This window comes from Mesoplodon densirostris, chromosome 4 (assembly GCF_025265405.1).
Source record: "Mesoplodon densirostris isolate mMesDen1 chromosome 4, mMesDen1 primary haplotype, whole genome shotgun sequence".
Classification (NCBI taxonomy): domain Eukaryota; kingdom Metazoa; phylum Chordata; class Mammalia; order Artiodactyla; family Ziphiidae; genus Mesoplodon; species Mesoplodon densirostris.
In genome coordinates, this window is record NC_082664.1 from 179,490,858 (window position 1) to 179,510,725 (window position 19,868).

At 37.3% G+C, this 19,868-nt stretch overlaps 1 protein-coding gene across 6 annotated transcripts in view; it reads right to left on the minus strand.

The window, feature by feature from the left end:
* Positions 1 to 15,630: 15,630 nt before the first annotated feature.
* TRDMT1 (tRNA aspartic acid methyltransferase 1) overlaps positions 15,631 to 19,868 on the minus strand; it is a 60,569-nt gene continuing 56,331 nt past the window's right edge. For all 6 annotated transcript variants that reach the window (XM_060095485.1, XM_060095486.1, XM_060095489.1 and 3 more), the window contains one exon: positions 15,631 to 15,940. In XM_060095485.1, the coding sequence (XP_059951468.1) occupies positions 15,840 to 15,940 (101 nt within the window). In that variant the 3' untranslated portion in view covers positions 15,631 to 15,839. The remainder of the gene's footprint in view (positions 15,941 to 19,868) is intronic.

Below are 19,868 nucleotides of genomic sequence, written 5' to 3' on the forward strand. Positions count from 1 at the left end.
TGTTGTGTTTCTTGCCTAGAGAAGTTCCTTTAGCATTTGTTGTAAAGCTGGTTTGGTGGTGCTGAACTCTCTCAGCTTTTGCTTGTCTGTAAAGGTTTTAATTTCTCCATCAAATCTGAATGAGATCCTTGCTGGGTAGAGTAATCTTGGCTGCAGGTTTCTCTCCTTCATCACTTTAATTATGTCCTGCAAGAATTTACTTTTTTTAACAGAATTTTCCTGTGTTACTAATGTGTTTATTATTAAACAAAGTAAAGATAATTTCTCTGCTCCCAATCTAGCCATCCAATTCCTAATTGTCCCTCGTGCTAGAAGGAAAAGAAAGAAATATGCTTTCAAGGTCTGACTGACTTTGGAATGACGAGTTAGGGAATTTTATATCCAGCCCACCCGCTCAACTCTAGCTGAGATCAATAGACAAGTCAGTCTGCACATGATTCGGTGGAAGCAATGTAAAAATCAGTCTCTGTTTCCGCACCATTATCACTCATCCTTTTTACCTGCCTTATTTGGAATTTCTTCAGCAAAGACAAATTAAGATAGTTTTAGAATCCATGACCTCAGACTTAGAAGGTGAATATTCTCCTCTCTCCTTTTCCCAGAGTAAATGTTCTATTGACCTGAAATCCTGTCTTTCATTGGCTGGCAAAGCTCCCATTTCCTCCCTAATTCAGAATGCATTCCACAAAGATTCTTCATGTGCCCTTTACATATTAGCCATTCTACAAAATGGTAGGAATACAAAGTGGAATACGTTGCAGATTTTCCCCTCCAAAGTCAGGTCTAGGGAAGATCATTCATGTGGGTTCAAAATCCAGCTCCATCACTTTCTGACCATGTGGCCCTGTTTCTTCATCAGCAGAAAGATAATAATAACAGCACTGAAAGTATACAAAATGTTTAACACATCCGGTCTTTGGCATTTGATAAGTGTCCACTAAATGTAAACTGCAGTTATCATGTAAATAAGTATAACCCTCCTTCCTCTTCTACACTTGAACTTGGGTTTCTTAAAGTAAGAAACGATAGAAGAATCCACAGTTGACTTAAAAACCATGGGCACCAGGAATATCAGGGGTATCTAATCTCCCCTTTTATGGAAGAGGATTTCAGAACAGAGACATGCATTGAGGACTTTGAGTGAGGAAGGGGACATCTGACCTGCAGCTGGGGATGTGAGGCAAAAGTAAACTGATGTCTGAGAACCAGGCAAGGTGGTGCCAGGAAGCAAGGAAGAACTCCACACGGATGGGTGGAAAGCAAGATTAGATTTAAATCCTAGAGTCTCCAAGAGCAGGCAACCCAAAGGGAACAAACTCTTCCTCGAGATGGAGCTGAGAAAACAGAGAAAGGGAGGGTTTGCTCTAGGAGCTGCTCCATGGGAGGGGACCGAGTGTAAGAGTACACCTAAGAAAGCCGTTAATACACGTTTTTTTTTTTTGCATTCATTAAAATAAAATTATTAATTCAGAACACTAATAATATCCATGATATTTACACATCTTAAGTTTGTCAAGAGGTCTGTTGCACTCTTGGTTTCCAGCCTTTGGCATCTACAAGGTGCACGTCAATGTGTTTTGCTTTGTTGCAGATGTTACACATGGTGCGTGGAGTTAGGGTTCTCTCTGCTTCTCCATCTGCATGGGCAGCGTGTTACTAATCAATAATGCATGGCCTGCTGACCTCTGCTCCCAACCCTGCCCCCTGGTGTCACCTTCCTCCCTCCTCTCCCTCCCAGCTTCTTAGCTCTTCTTACAGAAGTATCAGCTCCCTTCTCTTCCTCCTTCCCTCCTTACAAAAAAGAATCAGAATTATCTTCTCCTTTCTTCTTCCTTTAACTTTTCTAAGACCTCTTTGTACACCCCGCTTCTTCTGTACCATTCACTTCACCTCCTTTTTCTACTTGAATCCTCAGCTCCCACCATTTCTAATAATCCCCAGCACAATGCACAAATGAAATTCATGAGTGACTCATAGTTCAGAGAGGAAAATTCTGTGGTCATCAAAAGTATATATGAAAGTAAATTCCAGTATACTAGAAGTTCACATGAGGGGAATTGCTGGGTAAGAAGGCATCACTGTAATCAGAACGTTGATAAGGACCAAAACAAAAACACAACAACAAAAGCAATAGAGAACAGAATTACCTCTGCCTGGGAAGGGCAATGCAGGCTTCCCAAGAGCCAGCTGAGTCTTAACAGAATGTATAGGAGTTCTCCAGGCAAAGTAGGGGGATTGGGAGTCTCAGAGAGAGAAAATGGCACATCCAAAGCTTTCCAATTACAAAAGAGCTAAACGTGGCTGCAACGGTGTGTGTTTGTGGGAGATGAAATTTTTTAAAGGGAAAGGAAGTCAGGTCCAGTAGGACCAGGAAATGTTATGTGAATGAGTTTAGATCTTATTTTATTTTTAAATAATGGAGACTTATGAGGGTATTTTAGATAGGAGGTCATGTTTGCATTTTACAAGCATCCCTGCAGAGCCCAGTCTCAGACCCAGAGGTAGTGAGGACGTTGTGGTACAGCTAAGGTGTGACCTGCGGAGGCCTTGTTTGCGGCAGTGGCAGAGAGACCAGGAGACAGTGAGAGAGGTATTTAGGAAACAGGATCTACAGAAACATAGGTCGGGGCAGCTAAGAGAGAGGAGGGAAGTGATGCTCAGGCTCCCTGCTTGAGAAATTGGAAGGATAGAGGTGTCAATAACCGAATAAGACAGAATACTTAAGGGAAGGAGGTTCTGGAGAAAAGAGAAGAGTTCAGATCTGGGTGCACAGAGATCTGAGGAATATTCACCTCCTCCCCACCCCGCCCCCGGCCTGCCCCGCTGCTTCAAGGCCCCACTCTGCACATGGTTTAGATATCAGTGGAGGGTGCAGGGAAGATCCAGAGATGGCCTGGACCACAGCCGTGCCACTCAAAGTGTGGTCCATGGACCCAGCACTTTACCCAGGAGCTTGTCAGAAATGCAAAAATCTCAGGTTCAACCTCAGACCTACAGAATCCACATCTACATTTTACACAGACCCTCTCTTCCTGACCCAGGGGGTGAAGGCACGCTCACTCCAGAAGAGAGTCACATGGTCTCCACAAGTGCATCTGTACTTCTATTTTTCTATTTTTTCTTAGATTGGTCTTCTAATTTTCCATAACTTCCTTTTCTATTCCCTATTTCTTTATCTTCTTTTGTTCTACTGAGAAACTTTTGTTACCTTTTAAAATGTATATTGATTTTTTAAATTTTTGGCATTATATTTTTAATTTCAAAAACTCATTCTTGGGCTTCCCTGGTGGCGCAGTGGTTGGGAGTCCGCCTGCCGATGCAGGGGATGCGGGTTCGTGCCCGGTCTGGGAAGATCCCACATGCCGCGGAGCGGCTGGGCCCGTGAGCCATGGCCGCTGAGCCTGCGCGTCCGGAGCCTGTGCTCCGCAGCGGGAGAGGCCCCAACAGTGAGAGGCCCGCGTACCGCAAAAAAACAAAACAAAACAAAACAAAACTCATTCTTATTTTGTGTTGTAACATCTTCTCCTATTACTCTAAAAATATTATAGCTGCTTTTTGAAGTTTACTGCATGGTCTCTGATTTCTCTAAGTTCTTCTTCTTCTGTTTGCTTATTTAGATCTTTCTCTTTCATATCAGAGGCTCTCCTCAAATACCTATTTATCCTTATGTGTTCATTTAAATTTAATAATAAGACACTAAAGAGTGGATGATAAGCTCTGTGTGATGGACGGTGTTTGTAACTAGCAAACTTTATCATGGGTGGTTGAATGGCAAGCTGACAGTTCCATTGGGGGAACACCAACTGTCAATTTTTGAAGATATTTTTTCCCCTGGGGACATAGAATTTCTTCAGAAAAAAAAAATACGCCAGTTTTCTACCTGGATAAGGAAAGTTTGCTGGAAATTTTAATGCTAAGTGTGTAGACTTTATTTAGCCCCTTTTTTTCCATCTTTTTTTCCCAAATTCTTGGAGAGCACCTCAATTCTGTATTAATATAATCCCTATAACTTATTTTATATACCAAGGTTTATTTTTCATTCCTACTAGTTTCGTCTAAATCCCATGGTTTTACAGTCTTAATAAGCATTTACTGCAGACATAGGACATCCTCAACAATGAGGGAAATTCAAAGAAGTAAAAGTCACGACTTTCTCTGGCTTGCAATAAAGGCATATGTACCAATCTAGAGCACTGTGATAAGGCAACATTATAAAGATGGGTAAGACACACGAGACAAAATGCATACTAACATGCTTTTAGGAAAACAGCATGAACCAAACTGAAAAAGAGGTCCTAAACCCAGTCTGGGCATACTGTAGTGGTTCTGCAAATCCAGGAGGGTCATTTTGGAGAGAGGTGGTTGGGTAAAGGTGGCAGCATTGATGAAGGGCCTTAAGTGGCCGGTTGAAGAATTTTGATTTAATTTATTTATTTAATGGGGAGCTGCTCTTGTATCTTGAGTTAAATAATCCTTACGTGAAATTTCCAGTAGGCCAGCTGAACTTATCTGGAGGGCTGGATCAGTGTAGGAGTCATGAGAATAGGGAGAGAGGGTTGACGTGAAGAGGTGCCTTGGAGGAAGAATGGCAAGATTCTCATACCCTGTATTCTAGCTCCCATCTCATTTTATAGCTTCAATGTGGCTTTGGTGCTTTCTTTGGTCCCTTTTCATTTTCACATCAGTTTAAAACAGAATACTGTAGAATTAATCTGTGTTTTTAGTCATTAATGGAAACATCTGTGAATATAATGATCTCTCTCAACCTTTATGACACTTAACTCATTCTCTTTTTCAGGGAACTCACATTGCTTGAAAGGTACATTTACATATGCCAATTTTTGTGATTTTCTACAAAATGTCTGAACAATACAATATTGTTCCAATTGTCTATTCATTTTCCATGAAGGATCACATAAAATAATTATGGAAATTGATGTAAGTTTAAAACTATTCATTTGCTCATTTCATGGAAAATGCATTACCTCCTAGTAAATTACCAAATCCACTACTGCGATAAACTGACCTTTTTGAATGCAGTGTGGTCTTGACTCAGGGAACACAATCCAGACGTTTGTTCTCTATGCTCATTACTACAATGATTGCAATTATCCTTGAGTAGAATGAAAAAGCATTATGGGTTAATCATTACCATTTGAATAATTCAGGTTTGGCAGAGATTTTCCTGAGGAGGTAGATCTTGTTATTCATTATTGAGAGTTTGGAGGACTTTTTTGCTTTTCTTTTTCAGATTTTTTTAAGTACAATAATCCTTACATAAGCAAAGAGGATATAATCAGAAAATTCATATCCAGAGGGAGGAATGTAATAGAGGAACAGAGCTTCACATAAGGAACAGAGGTTGCTAATGGCATATATATAAACACACACACAGCGTCTGTGTACTGGGAAGTCTTGTGTCATTGTGAGACAGGGACTGGTTAAGGACAGAGGGCATACATTGCTAGAATTCATGGCTCCAAAAGCCAGGGGGGACACAATACAGCTTTCTCCACCTCCCACAGCTCAAGACCCCAGGACTCCAGCACTTCTGCTGGATGAATTCAAGCTTGATTTCCATGAAGGTGTGAAGCCATAAAGCGGAGGTTATCTTTGATGAAGACCACGGGTAAACCCACCTGACATCCCTTTCCAAGGTAACCTAAAAAGAACAGAATGAGTTTTCTACTCTGTGACTCCTAAAATTCCCTGAACAAGGCAATGAAGTGAAACATTTAGACATCTTTCACACTATAATCAAAGAAAATGCCAGGTTGTATTAATACAATCATGTAAGTGATTGTAGCCATGTAGGGGCAAATAGTTGCTACTCTAACCTTTTGAAAAGGGGGAAATGCATTTTTGTAACAGTATTTTGTATTTGATGAGAGGAAGAGAGCAACTGAAAATTCATTCACCTGCGGAGATGCGGGGGAGGGAAGGAAGACGAGTTAAGGGATACCCTGAGAAAACCGTAATTCAAAAAGGGACATGCACCCCAATGTGCACTGCAGCTCTATTCACAATAGCCAGGACACGGAACCAACCCAAGTGGCCACCAACAGACGAATGGCTAAAGAAGATGTGGCACATATATAAAATGGAATATTACTCAGCCATAAAAAGAAACAAAACTGAGTTATTTGCAGTGAGGTGGATGGACCTAGAGACTGTCATACAGAGTGAAGTAAGTCAGAAAGAGAAAAACAAATACTGTATACTAACACATATATATGGAATCTAAAAAAAATGGTACTGATGAAGCTAGTTGCAGGGCAGGAATAGTGACGGAGACATAGAGAATGGACTTGAGGATCCGGGGTGGGGGGAAGGGTAAGCTGGGACAAAGTGAGAGAGTGGCATGGACATATAGACACTACCAAACATAAAATAGATAGCAAGTGGGAAGCAGCCACATAGCACAGGGAGATCAGGTCAGTGCTGTGTGAACACCTAGAGGGGTGGGATAGGGAGGGTGGGAGGGAGACGCAAGAGGGAGGAGATATGGGGATATATGTATACATATAGCTGATTCACTTTGGTATACAGCAGAAACTAACCCACCATTGTAAAGCAATTATACTCCAATAAGGATCTATTAAAAAAATAAAGAGAATGGTAAAATGAGGGGAAAAAAGAGTTTAGGGATATTTGGCAGCTACAGAGCTGCCTCTTGTGGTGAACTTCTAATTGGAGAGATACAAACAGAAGCAGTTCACAGAGGCATCTTTATCTGGTGATGGGAGGCTTTGTTTCACTGATGTGATTGATGACAGGAGGAGTGTTTTAACAAGGATGATGCCTTACAAAGGGCCATCATTCCCAGGGGATGCATTAATTGAAGTGCCACACAGATCTGTGGGAACATATAAGGTGTTGTCATCAAGGGCAGGAAGAAGGCTGAGATGATCCCACTTCTCATTCTTACTCAGTGCCATTATTCTAAGATCTGTAAAAACCAAAGCCTTTGTCCCTTTATATTTTTCTTTTTTAAAATAGCAGCTTGGGCTATATTTATTATAGAAGTACTACTAAATCAGGCTTTGCCAACAATTCCTAAACTGTGTTTAGAGAAGGCATAAACAATCCCCTAGGAGTTACACACAATTGTGGTATTAAATACTTTTCTTATAACATCTAATGTGCTATTCTTGTTTAGGTTGACAGATAATTATTCCAGCAATTCCTCAAGTCATGAAAGACATAATGATTCTGCTACAATACTCAGCATATTCATATTCAAGTCAGATTAATTGGACAATTATTTATTTGGTACCCCCTGATTGTCAGCATCTGAGAGAGGCACCGAGGAGACAGAACTGGGTAAGATACAGCCTTTGTCCTGGGGAGGAGATGTTATTATATGCTATCAGGATGCAAATGAAGTAGTGACTTGAAAGCTAGATTACCTATGGTAGAGGTGGAATAGAGTATTGGTTTTGATAGAAAGAATACCTTTAATTATAAAAGTAATATATTACATTGAATGGAATATTCAAAGACTGGCTTCTTTCACTTAGCATAATGTTTTCAAGGTTCATCTCTGTTTAGCATGTTTCAGTACTGCACCCTTTTTTATGACTGAATCTATTGTACAGATATACACATTTTGTTTATTCATTCATCAACTGATGAACACAACAGTCATTTCCCTTTTTGGCTATTATGAATAATGTTGCTATGAACATTCATGTACAAGTTTGTGTGTGGATATGTTTTCAGTTCTCTTTGGAATATGCCTAGGAGCATACTTGTTGGGTCACATAGTAACACAATGTTTTGAGGAACTGGCAAACTGTTTGTCAAAGGAGCTGCTCATTGCATATTTTACTGACTGGTTTCACAATCTTGTATTTCAGCAGTCTTATTGTAACACATTTAATCTGCTTCCAGTTTCACTATGTTTAATATCTTCATTCCTATAAACTGCTGTCCTTTTAATTATATTATTAAGGCAGATTCCCATGGTGGGTCTTGTTTTTACCATCTTTTACTTTCAACCTACTTAAATCATTTAATTTGAAGCAGGTTTCTTATCAAAGTATATAATTAAATGATGTTTTTTAATCCACTCTACCAATCTCTGTATTTTAATCACTGTATTTTGACCAACTATATTTAAGACATTTATCGATCTGATAGAGCTTATGTGCCATTTAATCATTTTTGTTTGTTTCCTCTGCTTCACATTCCTCTCTTTTCTTGCCTTCCTGTGGGTTACTTAAATATTTCTTAGGATTCCATCTTGATTTATTTGTAGTGGTTTTGAATGCATTTCTTTGCACAGTTTTTGCAGTGGTTGCTGCTCTGGGCATAACAATATACTGTATGTACATGACTTATCACAGTTGACTGCTATCAGCAATTTACCACTTTAAGTGAAATGAAATCTCAGTTCCATTTAGGTTCCTTGAATTTCTCCACTTTTAAATATTATTGTCTTGAGCATTAGACGGTATTATAATTTTTGTTTCAATCATCAAATGTGATTTATAAAATTCATGAGAAGCACAGTTTATTTTAAGTGTCCATACTTCTGCTCTTTCCATTACTCTTTCTTCCTTCCTGATGCTCCAAGATGTCTTTTTTTGTCATTTCATTTCTGTTTCAAGAACGTCCAAAAGCCATTCTTTATGGGTAGGTTTCCTAGCAACAAACACGTTTAGTTTTGCTTCATTTGAGAATATCATTATTTCCCCTGCATTCCTGTGGGACAGTCTGGACACAGAACTTTCAGTTAACAGTTTCTTTCTTTCAACACTTAAAAAATGTTGTGCCACCTCTTTCTAGCCCCCATGGTTTCTGATGAGAAATCTGCTGTCATTCAAATTGTGCTCTGCTATAGTAATGTGTCCCTTCTCTCTGGCTGCTTTAATTTTTTTCTTTGTTTTTAGTTTTCACATGTTTAATTATAAAGTGTCTTTGCATGGATTTCTTTCAGCCTATCCTGTTTGGGGTACACTCAGCTTCCTGAACCTGCATATTTATTCTTTGCTAAATTTGAGATGTTTTCATCCAGTATTTCTTTGCACATTCATCCAGCTCTATTCTTTTTTCTCCTCTACTTCTTGGACTCCAAATATATGAATGTTGGCTCTTTATCACTGTCTCACAGGTCACTGAGTCTCATTTTTCCCCAGTCTTCTCCTTGTTATTCAGATTTACTAATTCTATTGCTTATTTTCAAGTTCACTGATTCTATCATCTGTCATTTTCATTCTATTATAGAACCCATCCAATGAGTTTTCCATTTTGGCTATTGTATTTTTGTTTTATAATTGCCTTTATTTCTTTAAAAAAAAAACTGGGACAAAAATGCACACCATAGTGGTTGTTTTTTATCAATGTTAAAAAAAAATCTTTGTTAACTATTTCCTTAGGGAGCCTTTCTATTTTTTGTTTCAAAAGAATTTGTAACTACTTGTTAAGGCATTTTTATGATGGCTGCTTTAAAATCTTTGTCAGATAAATCCAACACCTGGTTCATCCTGGAAGTGTCATCAGTTGGCTGTCTTTTCTTATTTGTTGTGATTTGCTTGGTTCTTGGTATGACAGGTGATTTTAGATTATATCCTGGATATTTCATCTATTATGTTAGAAGACTCTGGGTTCTATTTTAATCTTTTATTTTAGCAGGCAGTCACTATGTTTACATTTATCCTGCAGGCCCTGGCCTACCTTTGGTCTATGATTCCAGTGGCAGTTTAAATTTCAGAGCCTTTGCAGTGTTAACTTGGTTTATCTGGTGCTGCTGGAGCTCAAAGTGGTCCTTGATGGTGTTACTTTAGGGGAAAGAACTTTTCTCCAAGACGAGTCACCTGGTACCTCTAGGTTGGGGGAAGACAGCCTCCTGCCCATGGTGATGAAAACTTCTAGGTCAGACACTCCTGTGGCAGGATGCCCCTTGTCAGGGCTCCATGGTTGCTCAGTGTCTCTCAACAAGTAAGAGGAGCCTGGACCTGCCAGGGGAGTAATTCTTTCCCTGGACACTTGCCAGTGGGGATCCCTATACAATGCCCTTGAGGGTTGTATCAGACTCACCTGGTGTTGTCAGCAGGACCCCTGTTCCATCCTGGGCTCCCTTATGTTGCTAGCTTGGTCAGGAAACACCAAGCCTGGGTTACCTTCTTCTGTTGGGTGGGAGGTGATAAGACATCCTGTAACTATGTCCCCCCTCCAGTTTTGGGAGTACTTGGCTGGTTTGTTTTCTTCCTTACACCTTTCAGAGTTTTCTTCCTGATGTCTCTTGTATTATTTTATAATCATACTTATCCAGAATTGATAATTGTACTTATCAGGAAGGAGCAGGAAAAATGAGTCTTCCCTCTTGTCTGGACAAGTCAGAACACAGGATTTTAAAAAATTTATATCTGCACAGCTTCCCCAAAAGCCAAAACCCCAAGTTCTATCCTAGAATTATTTTTTAAATCATATATTCCAAACTTGAGTAAATTTGCCTATTCCTCTGTTAATAGAGGAAGTAGCAATAACACCAATTAAAATGACTTAAAGACACTTTAAATTCCAGTATGACAGCCTTTGGAATTTTCTGTATCAATCCAGTATGGTGACTATATTCACTCATTTAACAAATATTTATTGAGTGCTTACTTTGCACCAGGTACTGTTTCAGTCACTGGGAAAGTAGCAGTAAAAAAAAAAAAAAAAAAAAAAAAAATTAAATCCCTGCCCTCCTGGAAGTTTACATTCTCTAAACCGTGGAATATTTTTCATTTTAAACCAATTCAAATTATAGCAACTATCAAGCTTATTGTCTATTCATCCATAGGATGAGTTCTCAAATAGCAAACTCAACTTTTATCTACTATACAAGGAGTATCACATTCCATTAGGTATTTTCAATCTTTTTTTGTGTGTAAAATTTAACTGTACTGTGTAAGGAACTAGCTAAGTTCCTAAGTAGCTAAGTAAGCAAAATAACAACTATTTGAGTCAAAATTATATTTTCTGGGTGTCGTGGGCAAAAAAGTAGTTACAGAAAATGGTAAGATCTCTGAGGAAAATGGCTTGGATGGTGAAGGGTAGAGAGATCTGAGGACTGCATCTTCAGGAGCAGATAAAGTTCAGCTCCAAACCACTCTCTGTTCTCTCTTTAGACTCTTCTTTAGGTGATCTCATCTGACTATAGAGCCAGCTTGGCTAAATAAACATGTTCCATATTTACACACATAATTTAAATCTGCCCTGATATGAATAAAGATACAAAATAAAATACAGAGCAAATACTTGAAGTAAACAGTGAAACCATAGTATGTATAAGAAAATAAATGAGAACATCCTAGGCCTATAAAAAAGAGTTCTATCAGAAAAGTAACTTCTTATCTTCTAGTTTTTGTGACAATTTCTATCTAAATTCAGATTTGTAGAAAAAACAAGATTTTGGAAGCTTTAGGAATCAAGTATGGTATACTTGAGGGAGAGTTGTAAGTGTTGGATGTAATTGAAAATAACACTCAGAACCTACGGTAAATATATAACAAATTTATTTGAGAACTTGGGGAATAAGAAGCCAAAAAAGTTCTTTACACATGCTCATATTTGTTAAACAAATAAATTTAAAAGGAATAAACTCAAAGATCAAGACAAAAATAGTAATGTAGTTTGGGTCGTGGTTGTGTAAGATTTTGAAGAGCATGAGTATTTCAGTGTAAAATGTTCTTAGAAATCAAGGAGAGAGGTCAGGAAAATGGATTAAAAAAAACAACAACGAAGTTTCAAATTTTAGCAGCAAAGTGAACGAATGACAGGAGAGGAAAAATGGTAAAGAAAGACTGACCAGTATGATCTGAAGTTGAAGAACATATGTGGGATTCTTACTGCTCTTTAATAAAATATGCAAAGGAACTTTGCCAAGTGAAATATTATAGGCATAACTAGACATCCTGGTGAGTATGATGAATGGAGAAAGAATAGGTTGGATTGGAGGTGGGTCAAAAAAGATGCATGTTAAGAAGGTGATATGACAGTTGTATGTAGCACATTTTGACAGTAGAACCTGAGAAGAAGAGAATTCCAGTACAGGGATAGTTCCAAGCTGTCTTGAAAAATTATATAACCAGGTCAATCACTGTCTATAAGAAACTGCTGAAACCTACAACACTCACTCAATTTCAAAGCCCAAAGCTATTAGCAAGTCAGTTTACAACTAGTGGCCTCAAACAGTCACAGTTCCAAGTTGAAAACCAAATTATGAAAAGTTAACCTTTTCAACAACATAACCAACTCAGAAAAACATCCTTTAACTACTTTACCTATATGGGCTTAAAGACAGATTCTTATTGTGTTATCTTGGCTTATTTGAGAAGTTGTTGACTCTAACTTTTGATTTTAAATTATAAATTTATCAAAACAAAACGAGCAACCAGAGCCACTTTAGTTTGGGTGCAGACACGGCAGCTGGCCCACAGAACGCATCCTTCAGTACATGCTTGAGACTGGCTCATATGGCAGATGCTTCTTTATTCTGTACTGCTAGAGCTAGAATCAAACCAGTTTCATTTGTGCTTAGCTTCACTCATCTATCCTCAGAAGCCTCCTACAATAATTTAATAACTTCTGACCCAAATTAGGTTGAGGTTAGAACAAAAGACAAACTGTGATTTTTGTTAAAGAATCTTGCCCAGTACCTCAAAAAAATAATTTAAGCGCTAGGTGCCCCCTCAACTTTCACCATCTCAACTACTGGTTTTGTCTCTCTCCTTAAAAGGCTCTGTCTTGTGAGGGGGAGCGAGTTGGCTGATAGTCAGTGGTATTTTCTCACTTTTCAAGGCACAGGGTGGTGCCTACTGTGCAGGTCTGATTTACTAGCCAGAACACAATGTTCAGGGGCCTCTGAACTTGCAGAGGGTCAGCTGATCCCTCAGTAACAGGGTGACTCACTGCCCCCACCATTTGGCTCTACTGCCTGCCACTAAGGATTAAGATGATCAAGCACTGGCTCTTTCTCCTATGACTACATAACTCTTCAAAATCATTTTCCAATATGATTCATTCTGTTTAAATTGATTTATCTCATGCATTATATTTAGGTATGGAAAACTTACTAAAAATATGAGTCAGGGTAATAAATAATTTATGATTATTTGGCAAACCATTTAAGAGAGCACAAGTAGGGGCTTCTCTGGTGGCGCAGTGGTTAAGAATCCGCCTGCCAATGCAGGGGGCATGGATTCGAGCCCTGGTCCAGGAGGATCCCACATGCTGTGGAGCAACTAAGCCTGTACGCCACAACTACTGAGCCTGCGCTCTAGAGCCCGCGAGCCACAACTACCGAAGCCCGCGCGCCTAGAGTCCATGCTCCGCAACAAGAGAAGCCACGACAGTGAGAAGCCCGCCCACCACAACGAAGAGTAGCCCCTGCTCGATGCAACTAGAGAAAGCCCATGCGCAGCCAAAAATAAATAAATTAAATAAATAATTTTTTAATTAAAAAAAGAAATAAAAGAGCACAAGTGATGCAAAGGGGAGAACAAAAAATCAGTTTCCTGTTAGAAATGGCAAAGATTTAATTATTGTTTTTTTAAAAGGAGAGCCTATATTTTTCAAACTGTTGAATAAGATTACAGTAAGTCCAAATGTCAGAATTTCCAAGATGTGTATATATGCTAGATACTGTGGTAAATATATCTTCATTAATGTGTGAATTTTGTGCTTGCTATTATATATAATTAATTAAGGGCAAGAATCACAATCTGCCCGTGGATGTGTTTCAATAATTAAAAATTTTTCACAAAGCTGTATTTTATCTCCTAGTTTGTACGCACATGTCGCCACAGAGCCTTCATGTTACTGCCTGGTGCACTGTAACTCAACATATTTTGTTTTATGATTGCGCAGTGGGGCACAGGACACTATAATTACAGCATAATCACAGTAAAACTCTGAACCTTCTTATTGGTAAGAATCTTTTCATCAGTGAGGAAAACAGAGAAAGTGTGCCAAAGTGATTTCAGATAGCTGTATACTATCATTTACAAGACTTGTACTAAGGTTTATCTTTAGACACATACACAAAATGTAGACAGTGATAGTTGATACATATATGCATTGGTCTACAGCTTCCCTATTCCCATACTTATCTATGAGTTCTTCTGAAAAAATGATGGTGGGGAATGATTGTTGTTCTTTTTTTAATTGTGATAAAACGCACATAACATAAAATTTGCCATTTAAACAATTTTCAAGCATGCAATTCAGTGCCATTAAGTACATTCACACTGTTGTGCAACCATCACCATTATCCACCTCCTGAACTTCTGCACCTACCCCAGAGACTCTATGCCCATTAAACATGAACTCCCATTTCCCTGGTCTTCTGAGCCCTGGGAACCACTAGTCTACTTTCTATCTCTATGAATTTGACTCTTGTACATACCTCATATAAATGGAATTATACAGACTTTGTCCTTTTGTGTCTGGTTTATTTCACTGAATATAATGTCTTCAAGGTTCATCCATGTTGTAACATGTCAGAATTTCCTTCCTTTTTACAGCTGAATATCGTCAATAATGCTGCAATGAACATTGGTATACAAATATCTTAGTCCCTCTTTTCAATTCTTTTGGGTATATACCTAGAAGTGGAATTGCTTTATCATATGGTAATACTGTGTTTAATTTTTTTAAAGGGATTATCATCTATTTTCTATAGAGGCTACACTATTTTACATTCCCATCAGTAATGGATAGGGTTCCAATTTTTTCATATCAGGATGATTGTTTTTTAAGAATAAAAATATGAATTAAAATTTTGTGACAAAATTTCTCATCTTATTTCTTTTCATTTCTCTTTTTGTCACTTGATTTTATCACCAAAATCAAAACCACGGGATTTATGATGCAAGATTTAGTTTGATTAGAGTTCTAATTCCAAGAAGTCTATGGAGAGGGAGAGTCAGAGAAAGTTAAAGTTATAAAAGTTAATTCACAGAATAGGTATGTGGAATGGGGTCAGAGGGCAGAGTTCCCTCCCTAAAATCTTAATGCTGTGCTACATTCCTTAGAACATCATGGCAAATTCAACTTACAAAAAGAAGCTGAAAAGGAAGACAAACGCAAGCTCTGAAGATAGCAAACTACAGGTAGGTATGTACAAATGAAAAAGGGACAGTGAGTTTTGTCTTTCAGAAGGAAGTAGAATTCAAGATAATTAGATAATGTGCACCTACATTTTCTATGGCATAACGATGGAGAGGTAATCAAGAATTAGGATTACTATTTCTGACATTTTCTTCAGACTGTTGTATAAGGTAAATGATGATAATTTGGTCTAATATATTATACACATTTGTTTAGATAAAATAAAGGAATGTTTAAAATATTGAAAGTAAAACATTCAATATTTTAAACAGGGTAAAATTAGAATCATCATTTTAGAAATAGGAAGAATTATTTAAAAAATGTAAAATGATAGATTCATAAAGCAACTCCTTTAATTAACATACACAATATAGTTTCTCAAGTTCATATAGTACACCTGTTATGACACTTTACAAAATATTCATGTAGACATTAAAATTCTAATGTTCCTAAATTTGTCTATACCATAATATTATAAAGGGAATATTTTACATATATATTTAACAATTTCATATAAAAAGATATTCTCCTAAAGCATAACAATAATTTTCACCTTATAAAACACAGTAATATAAACTTAAGGAAACAAAATGGCATTTTCCTGATAAATCCAAATTCTTATTAACGAGAGAATAAGATAATTTAGTTGAATTTTGTCAAAATTAATTAAAAAAAGAATTTCAGAATTATTATCTGGATATAATGGAATACTGCCACCATCTTTCAGAGTTACTTAAAAATTATTCACATAGGATTTTGATTAGTTGAGCTACTACATGCACATTGAGACTATTTCCAAGCAGACGATAACGCTGTTTGACTGTTGTCTTCTCAGGAAATCCTAGAAAAGAAAGGTAACAATTTATAATACAATCACTTGCAATATTAACTTCCAGAGATAAAAGGATGTATTCTTTAGTAAAAGCAGCGTGGTTATTTACATAAGTAAGTCCCTAAGGTCTCCATGAAGTTCAATTAACAAATGAGAATTTGGAGCCAAAAATATTATATAACATTTCATTGCTTATACATGTGATATTATCATATCACATATCATATTTGCACAGTACACACACGTACACACATAATATCCACAGAACCAATAGAAATCTGAGCACTAGTACACTTTGGGAAAAGCAGTGGCTACCATTATTTCAGTTACTTAATAACAGCCTTCAGGAGACAGAATTCACATACTATAAAATGCAGTTTTTCTTTTAAAGGGAGACTATTTATTTATTTATTTATTTATCCATTCATTCATTCATTCATTTATGACTATGCTGCATGGCTTGTGGGATCTTAGTTCCCCAGCCAGGGACTGAACCTGGGCCCTTGGCAGTGAGAACGAGGAGTCCTAACTGCTGGACCACTGGAGAATTTCCTAAAATGCACCTTTTTAAAGGGTACAATTCAGTGGTTTTTAGTATAGTTGCAGAGTTTTGCATACATCCCCACTATTTAATGTCAGAACAGTTTCATCACCTCAGAAAGAAAGCTGGCCCACAGCTAACATCATACTCAATAATGAAAGCTAAAAATTTTCCTCTAAGATCAGGAACGAGACGAAGATACCCACTCTTGCCACTTTTATTCAACATGGTATTAGAAGTCCTAGCCAGAATAATTAGGCAAGAAAAGAAATAAAAGGAATCTAAATTGGAAAGGAAGAAGTAGAACTATCACCATCTGCAAATTACATGACATTATACATAGAAAACCCTAAAAACTTCATCAAAACATGGTTAGAATAAATGAATTAAGTTGCAGTATACAAAATCAATATATAGAAGTCTGCTGATTTCTATACATTAACAACAAACTATCAGAAAGAGAAAATAAGACAACAATCCCATTTACAGTTGCATCAAAAAGAATAAAATACGGAGGAATAAACTTAACCGTTGATGAAAAAAATTGAAGACACAAATAAAGGTACTCCATGCTCATGAACTGGAAGAATTAATATTGTTAAAATGTCTATATTATCCAAAGCAACCTACAGATTTAATGCAATCCCTATCAAAATTCCAATGGCATTTTTCACAGAAATAGAAACCACATCCTAAAATTCCTGTGGAATCACAAAAGATCCCAAGTAGCCAAAGCAACCTTGAGGGAGAAGAACCAAGCTGCAGGCATCATGATGCTCCCTGACTTCAGACTATATTACAAAGCTAAAGTAATCAAAACAGTATGACATTAGCATAAAAAGACACAGAAACCAAAGGAACAGAATAGACAGCCCAGAAATAAACCACACATATGTGGTTAATTAATTTATGACAGGGAGCTGAGAATATACAATGGGGAAAGGAAAGTCTCTTAAATAAATGGTGTTGGGAAAATTGGACAGATACATGCAAAAGAATGAAACTGTACCACTATTTTACACCATACACAAAAATTAACTCCAAATGAATTAAACACCTGAATGTAAGACCTGAAACCATAAAACTCCTAGAAGAAAACATAAGTGGTAAATTCCTTGACATCAGTCTTATCCATGGTTTTTTGGATCTGACTGTAAAAGTAAAGGCAACAAAAGCAAAAATAAACAACTGAGACTACATCAAACTAAAAAACTTCTGCACAGCAAAGGAAATAATGAGCAAAATGAAAAGGCAATCTACTGAACAGGAGAAAATATTTGCAAATCATATATCTGATAAGGGTTTAGTACCCAAATTATATAATGAAGTCATAAAATTCAACAGCAAAACAATAAGTAATCAGATTAAAAAATGGGCAGAGGACTTGAATAAAAATTTTTCCAAAGAAGACATACAGATGGCCAATAGGCACATGAAAAGATGCTCAACATCATTAATCATCAGGGAAATGCAAATCAAAACCACAATGAGATATTACTTCACATCTGTTATAATGGCTATTATCCAAAAGACAAGAACTAACAAGAGCTGGAAGGAACATGGAGAAAAGGGAACTCTTATGCACTGATGGTGAGAATTTAAATTGGTGCAGCCACTATGGAAAACAGTATGGAAGTTCCTCAAAAAATTAAAAATAGAACAATCATATAATCCACCAATTCCACGCTGGGTATTTATCCAATGAAAACAAAAATACTAATTAGAAAAGATACGTCCATCCCCATGTTCATTGCAGCATTATTTACAACAGACAAGATATGGAAACAACCTAAGTGTCCATTGATGGGTAAATGAAAAAAGAAAATACACACACACCATGGAATATTACCCAGCCATAAAAAAGAATGAAATGGACCTTGAGGGCATTATACCAAGCGAAGTCAGAGAGACAAATACTGTATGATCTCACTTATATGTGGAATCTAAAAACCAAAGCAAGCAAACAAATAAATTTAAAAAACCAAGGTCACAGATACAGAAAACAGATTGGTGGTTGCATGGGTGGGGGAAAAATGGGTGAAATGGGTCAAAAGGTACAAACTGCCAGTTATAAAAATAAATAAGTCCTGGGGATATATAATGTAGAGCATGGTGACTATAGTTAGTAATACTGTACTGCATATCTGAAAATTGCTAGGAGCGATCTTAAAAGTCCTCATCATAAGAAAAAAAAATTTTGTAACGATGTATGGTAATGGATATTAACTAGATTTATTGTGGTGGGTGATCATTTTGCAATGTATACAAATGTTGAATCATTATGTTGTAATGTTGTACATCTGAAACTAATACAATGTTATATGTTAATTATACACTTCAATACAAATTTTTTTTAAAAAGAATGCTGGCACCCATTAGCAGTCACTCTCCATGTCCCCTCCCTGCCCCTCAACTACTGATCTACTTTCTGTTCTAGAGATTGCCTATTCTGAACACTTCATACAAATGGAACCACACAATATGTTGTCTTTTGTCTCCAGCTGCTTTCGTGTAGTGCTTTCAAGGTTCATTCATGTTGATTCTGGAATTTTTTTTTTTTTTTTTTTTTTTTTTTTTTTTTTTTTGCGGTATGCGGGCCTCTCACTGTTGTGGCCTCCCCCGTTGCGGAGCACAGGCTCCGGACGCGCAGGCTCCGGACGCGCAGGCTCAGCGGCCATGGCTCACGGGCCCAGCCGCTCCGCGGCATATGGGATCCTCCCAGACCGGGGCACGAACCTGTATCCCCTGCATCGGCAGGCGGACTCTCAACCACTTGCGCCACCAGGGAGGCCCCTGGAATATTTTTTAAAAGCAAAGTATTCTATGTTTAATATCTTGGTCCTTATAATAACATTATGTATTAACAATATTATGTATGTTGTGTAATATGACTATAAAATATAGTGTAACTCAAACATCAAGCACATCAGTAAAAATTATCTGATCCGAGGGAAAAAAAAGGCTCATTCATGTTATAACATGTACCAATAGTTCATTCCTCTCTCTGTCTGAATAATATTCTATCTTATGGATATACCACATTTTATTTATTCATTCATTCATTAATAGACATCTGGGGTTTTTCCCTACTTCTTGATTATTATAAACACTGATGTTATGAACATGTACGTATGTATGTATGTGTTAAGCTTTTTTCAGTTCTCCTGGATATACAGCTAGGGGTGAAATTGTGGGGTCATACAGTAACTCTGTGTCTAACATTTGAGGAACTGCCAGAATGCTTTCTAAGGCAGCTGCACCATTTTATCTTCCCACCAACAGTGTACAAGGGGCCTGATTTCTCCACAATTTGTTAACACTGTTATTGTCTGTCTTTTTGTGAAGTGGTATCTTACTGTGGTTTTGATTTACCTTTCCCTAATATCTAATAATGTT